This window comes from Mesoplodon bidens (assembly GCF_964165515.1).
Source record: "Mesoplodon bidens genome assembly, chromosome: 14".
Taxonomy (NCBI): Eukaryota; Metazoa; Chordata; class Mammalia; order Artiodactyla; family Ziphiidae; genus Mesoplodon; species Mesoplodon bidens.
This window is the reverse complement of record NC_138170.1, coordinates 70,716,566-70,723,031: the sequence shown is the minus strand read 5'-3', so window position 1 is coordinate 70,723,031 and position 6,466 is coordinate 70,716,566. Positions and strand designations below refer to the sequence as shown.

At 51.7% G+C, this 6,466-nt stretch overlaps 1 protein-coding gene across 1 annotated transcript; it reads left to right on the top strand.

The window, feature by feature from the left end:
- Positions 1 to 1,136: 1,136 nt before the first annotated feature.
- LOC308628229 (serine/threonine-protein phosphatase 1 regulatory subunit 10-like) lies at positions 1,137 to 6,052 on the top strand. Its single transcript, XM_081255011.1, has one exon. The coding sequence runs from the start codon at positions 1,559 to 1,561 to the stop codon at positions 4,265 to 4,267; it is 2,709 nt and encodes a 902-aa protein (XP_081111137.1). The 5' UTR covers positions 1,137 to 1,558; the 3' UTR covers positions 4,268 to 6,052.
- The last annotated feature ends 414 nt before the right edge of the window (positions 6,053 to 6,466 follow it).

Sequence of the window (6,466 nt, the reverse complement as noted above, 5' to 3'; positions counted from 1 at the left end):
ATTTATGATGAAAAATAATGTATGCTTTGGTCTAATAACAAACAAAAGTGAATGTAAACATTTCACTCAATCTCCAATAGTAACAAAATATCAAATCAATATAAACTCATTCTTTTTATTCCAATGTAGATGTTTTTATTGTCAATATTCTTTTTTTTAAACATCTTTATTAGAGTATAATTGCTTTACAATGGTGTGTTAGTTTCTGCTTTATAACAAAGTGAATCAGTTACACATATACATATGTCCCCATATCTCTTCCCTCTTGCATCTCCCTCCCTCCCACCCTCCCTACCCCACCCCTCTAGGTGGTCACAAAGCACAGAGCTGATCTCCCTCTGCTATGCGGCTGGCTGCTTCCCACTAGCTATCTATTGTACATTTGGTAGTGTATATATGTCCATGCCACTCTCTCACTTTGTCCCAGCTTACCCTTCCCCCTCCCCACATCCTCAAGTCCATTCTCTAGTAGGTCTGCAGAGTGAAGTCAGTCAGAAAGAGAAATACAAATACCATATGCTAACACATATATATGGAATCTAAAAATAAAACAGAAAGAAAAAAAGACCAAAAAATGGTCAGAAGAACCTAGGGGCAAGACGGGAATAAAATAGAGCTCCTTCACAACAAGAGGAGCCACCTCGGCCAAGGACGACCCCGCAGTGCACAAGGCGGCAGCGCATCTGCGTCAGGACGGAAGCCTGAAAGGGGAGCCGTAGGGAGGGGCCAGTTTCAACTGCGTCACAGTCGAATTCGGCCACACAATTGCGTGTTTGCTGAACCAGCCACTACGACTCTTAGATCCCACTCTTATAGTTTGTACTTGAAGCAATTTTGAAGTCGATTTTGACCGCGATCCTCTCTCACTGCGCAGGCACCGGTCCGATTCTACCAACCCTTAGTGAGAAATGATCTCGACGGCGGAAGTGGTGGAAGCAGAGGAAAGGGAGGTGCTAGGCCGCTAGGTCAAGCGCACGCGTTCGGAGGCCAGGAAGGAGGCGGAAGAGGGTGCCCGGGGGAAGAGGCTGAGCGAAGGGTTTGAATTTTCTCGGAGAAAGACGGGCCGGCCACGAGGAGAAAAGAAACAAGCCGCAGCAACATCTAAGCCCTTGAAAGCATCCCGAGAGAGGGGGGAAGGGAAAACAGCAGCCACCAGCGCAACCACTTGTGTCTTCCGGCCCTTCCCACCTCTCTTGCCCACCCCCACCAGCCCACGCTGCCTGGGACTTGAAATCTGTGGCCGAAGGACCGTCACCACATAACTTCAAGAATAATCAACCACCCTCCCTTCCCAAACCCACCCAAATTCACTCATCCAGCGTTTCCTTTTTTTAATCCACTCAGAACTTTTTTTCTAAGACCCCCCCCTCCCTACATGGAGTTGGGTGGGGGGGGGAATGAATACTGAGTTGGCCTTTATTTTTTTTAAGGAGACTTTTTGATCCAATGAGGCCCCCCAAATAATTGAGTTTTGGGTCCTCGTTGGTTGTTTTATTTTTTTTCTCCAAAATTTTAACCCCCTCCCCCCGTGAGCCCGAGGTGGATAAAAACCTCGATCATGGGTTCGGGTCCCATAGACCCCAAAGAGCTTCTCAAGGGCCTGGATAGCTTCCTTAACCGAGATGGGGAAGTCAAGAGTGTGGATGGGATTTCGAAGATCTTCAGTCTGATGAAGGCAGCACGAAAGATGGTGAGCCGATGCACTTACTTGAACATTCTCCTGCAGACCCGTTCACCAGAAATATTGGTCAAGTTTATTGATGGTGGTGGTTACAAGCTTCTTAACAATTGGCTGACATATTCAAAGACAACCAACAACATTCCCCTCCTGCAGCAAATTCTCCTGACCCTGCAGCACCTACCACTCACTGTTGACCATCTCAAGCAGAACAACACAGCCAAACTGGTGAAGCAGCTGAGCAAGTCAAGTGAGAATGAAGAGCTCCGGAAGTTGGCCTCAGTCCTTGTCAGCGACTGGATGGCAGTGATCCGCTCCCAGAGCAGTACCCAGCCCGCTGAGAAAGCTAAGAAGAAACGGAAAGAAGAGGGAAAGAGTCGAACCACCCCTCCTGAGCGACCGTTGACTAAGGTAAAGGCTGAGACTCGGGCCGAGGAGGCCCCGGAGAAGAAGAGGGAGAAGCCCAAGTCCCTCCGAACCACGGCGCCCAGTCACGCCAAGTTCGGCTCTACCGGACTAGAGCTGGAGACCCCGTCTTTGGGGCCTGTGAAGAAGAATGCCAGTGCAGTGGCGGTTTCTGACAAGTACAACCTTAAACCCATCCCCCTCAAGCGTCCGAGTTCCACAGCTGCCGCAGGAGTTGCTGTGCCCCGTGCAGAGAAGAAATACAAGCCACTCAACACAACACCCAATGCCACCAAAGAGATCAAAGTGAAGATCATCCCGCCACAGCCTGTGGAGGGCCTGGGCTTTCTGTATGCGCTCAATTCAGCCCCTGTTCCAGGCATCAAAATTAAGAAGAAGAAGGAGGTGCTGTCAGCCACAGCTGCCAAGCCAAGCCCATTTGAAGGGAAAACGAGCACAGAACCGAGCACAGCCAAACCTTCTTCCCCAGAGCCAGCACCTCCTTCTGAGGCTATGGACACAGAACGTCCAGGGACCCCAGTTCCCCCTGTTGAAGTCCCAGAGCTCATGGATACTGCCTCTTTGGAGCCAGGAGCTCTGGATGCAAAGCCAGTGGAGAGTCCCGGATATCCTAGCCAGCTGACCCGGAAAGGCAGGAAGAGGAAAGCTGTGACCTGGCCTGAGGAGGGCAAACTGAGCGAGCATTTCTATTTTGAACTGGATGCAACTGAACGAGTGAATGTGAATAAGATCAAGGACTTTGGCGAGGCAGCTAAGCGAGAGATACTGTCAGACCGACGCGAGTTTGCGACGGCCCGGCGTCTGAGCCACGACAACATGGAGGAGAAGGTGCCCTGGGTGTGCCCCCGGCCCCTGGTGCTGCCCTCGCCTCTTGTCACCCCTGGAAGCAACAGCCAGGAGCGGTACATCCAGGCTGAGCGGGAGAAGGGGATCCTTCAGGAGCTCTTCCTGAGCAAGGAAAGTCCTCACGAGCCTGATCCTGAGCCCTATGAGCCTATCCCCCCCAAACTCATCCCCCTAGATGAGGAATGTTCCATGGATGAGACCCCATATGTTGAGACCCTGGAGCCTGGGGGAAGCGGTGGCTCAGCCGATGGGGCGGGCGGTTCCAAGTTGCCTCCTGTTCTGGCCAATCTTATGAGAAGCATGGGTGCCGGGAAGAGCCCCCAGGGTCCTGGAGGAGGAGGCATCAATGTGCAGGAGATCCTCACCTTCATCATGGGTAGCCCTAACAGTCATCCCTCAGAGGAACTGCTGAAGCAACCAGACTATTCAGACAAGATCAAGGAGATGCCGGTGCCTCATGGACTCTTAGGCCCTGGTCCCATAGCCAATGGTTTCCCACCGGGAGGCCCTGGGGGCCCCAAGGGCATGCAGCACTTCCCCCCTGGGCCTGGCGGACCTATGCCAGGTCCCCATGGGGGCCCTGGGGGTCCTGGTGGGCCAGTGGGTCCACATCTCCTGGGTCCCCCACCCCCTCCCTGGGGGGGTGATCCCTTCTGGGATGGCCCAGGTGACCCCATGTGGGGTGGCCCAATGCGTGGGGGACGAGGTCCGGTGCCATACCATAGAGGCCGTGGTGGCCGAGGCGGGAGTGGACCACCTCCTCCTCCATTCCGAGGGGCCAGAGGAGGTCGCTCTGCAGGAGGACCTCCAAATGGACGAGGGGGCCCTGGTGGGGGCATGGTCGGAGGTGGAGGGCATCGTCCCCATGAAGGCTCTGGTGGCGGCATGAGCAGTGGCAGCGGACATCGTCCCCATGAAGGCCCTGGCAGTGGCATGGGCGGTGGGCATCGCCCCCACGAAGGCCCTGGTGGCGGTGGCCATCGTCCTCATGAAGGCCCTGGTGTAGGAATGGGTGCTGGTGGTGAACATTGGCCCCATGAAGGCCCTGGACATGGGGGGCCCCATGGCCACTGGCCTCATGATGGCCCTGGTCACCGAGGCCACGACCATCGAGGGCCACCCCCTCATGAGCACCGTGGCCATGATGGCGCTGGGCATGGCGGAGGGGGCCACCGAGGGCATGATGGAGGCCACAGCCATGGAGGAGACATGTCAAATCGCCGTGTTTATCGACATTTCATGAAGAAGGGTAACTGCCGCTATGAGAACAACTGTGCCTTCTACCACCCGGGTGTCAATGGGGCCCCCCTGCCCTAGGGACCACCTGCCCGCCCTGCCCACACTCCTGTGAACTGCAGCCTTGCTCCTTCCACCCTTTTATGGCTTCTGTGAGGCCCATTTTCCCCTTTCCCCAGCTGATGAGGAGCCGGCCCCCTCAGTGCCCACCTGCCTGGGTTCCTGGGGGTTTTCTGATCACTGGTGCGCATTGATGTACACATTTTCCTCCAGTATGGGGAGGAGAGAGACTGGACACATTCTGTACCCTGGACTGCTGAAGAGGAGTCCCGGTTGGCTTCACTTTTTGAGGAGATTTGCCCTTTATGCCAAGCGCCTCTCCGGTATTACCCTTTATGCCTGAGAACCTAAATAAAGCTGGTTATCCTGGAGAACACCTCTACTCTCCTCTTGTGGGTCCTCCACATGCACACAGAACTCTGACACGGGATCAGCTGCACTTATGAAATCATCCCCGCCAAATTCATGCTTCCTCATGGGATGAGGAGATGGTAAAAGGGGTACTGTGTATCCCACTGCACTGAGAGGACTCAATCAGGCTGGATTTGAGTTCTGGAATACATCATCCCCACTCCTCCCCTGACACAGGCTTTACATTGAGTCCTTTCTCAAGTAAGACGTTGCAATCTTCCGTGAACACCCAAGTTTGCATCATGGGTATGCTAGGTTCAATGATGGCAAATTCACATCGGCATCCGGTGAAAAGTTTTAGCTGGCATAGGTGAGGCCACTGGTGGTGGTCCACCCTTGCCTGCAGCTCATTCTGGAAATTAAAACACTTCAGTGAGACCAGCTTTTCAACTGAAGCCTGGTGTGCTGGGCATGCCAGTCACACTACATGCACTGCCTCTGGGAGTTAGCGCGCTCCTGGCCCCCATCTGGAACCTTGTGGGTATGAGGCCTCCAGCTCCCTTGTCCTGTCAGCCACCTCTGAATCCCCACCAGGTGCCTTCCTGGGTGGATTCGATAAGATGACCTGCCCTCTCCCAGCCCTCTCCTTCACCTGTCTCAGCATCAGTTGTTTTCTATGAAAACAGTGGATTGGTTGGGTTTTGTGCAGGGTCTTGGGTTAGAGCCACAATAGATTTGAGGATGAGTATTTTCTTTTTTCTTTTGGTTTTGTATATTTTGTACATTAATAAGAAACAGTGGAAAGAGAAGTATTTAAAAAAAAATAAAAAAAGAGGAGCCACCTCAATGAGAAGTCCACGCACCACAACTAAGAGTAGTCCTCACTCGCTGCAACTAGAAAAAGCCCACGCACAGCAACAAAGACCCAACGCAGCCAAAAATAAATTAATTAATCAATTTTTTAAAAAATGCAGAGAAGCCAGAGTGAAAATAATTATTGTTCGGGGGGGGGGTGTAAAAAATTGTGGATTATTTTCTCTCTTTCCCAAACTTTCTGCAATACTCTTTTGCCCTTACAACAAAAATAATACAAGAAATAAGGAAACAAATCGATGTTTAAAAGAGCCCAAGCCATCTGCCCTTTTTTTTTTTTTTTTTTTGCGGTACGTGGGCCTCTCACTGTTGTGGCCTCTTCCGTTGCGGAGCACAGGCTCCGGACGCGCAGGCTCAGCGGTCATGGCTCATGGGCCCAGCCGCTCCACGGCATGTGGGATCTTCCCGGACCTGGGTGCGAACCCGTGTCCCCTGCATCGGCACATGGACTCTAAACCACTGCGCCACCAGGGAAGCCCCCATCTGCCCCTTGAGAGGTCCTGGAAGCAATGACAGACTAGAAGTAAGCATACCAAAAGCCTACATCTTGGCTTCTAACTAAAATTTTCCAAGAAAAGGAATTATGGCTCCTTAGAGAAAAGACTGATTCCAGGGTTGGACAGAGAAAGAACAAATGAGCCCGAAATATCTTGCACCAGAAAGTAAGATGGTGTTCAGTGAATGATGAAGACATATCAAAAGGACACTGAAGCCACCTGAAGGGGTTCCCACTGGACAAGTCTGGGAATTGGAACATCAAAGTAAATAATGATACTAATGGATTATAGCTCATTGAATACAACAAAAACCCATGAGGAGTCCATACTATTAGATCTTAAAAAATCAGGAAAAGATGGACTTTTAAATAAATTCAACAGTCATATGGAATCACCATTACCAAGATAAATTCCAGATAAATCCAAGATCTAAAATTTAAAAATTGAACCTGAGGGTGATGTCAGCAAAATGAAAGAATAGGCAGCTCCAAGCTCCTGT

What these genes read in the sequence shown, in the direction of transcription:
- LOC308628229 (XM_081255011.1), top strand. Translation starts at nt 1,559, where the DNA reads ATGGGTTCGGGTCCCATAGACCCCAAAGAGCTTCTCAAGGGCCTGGAT.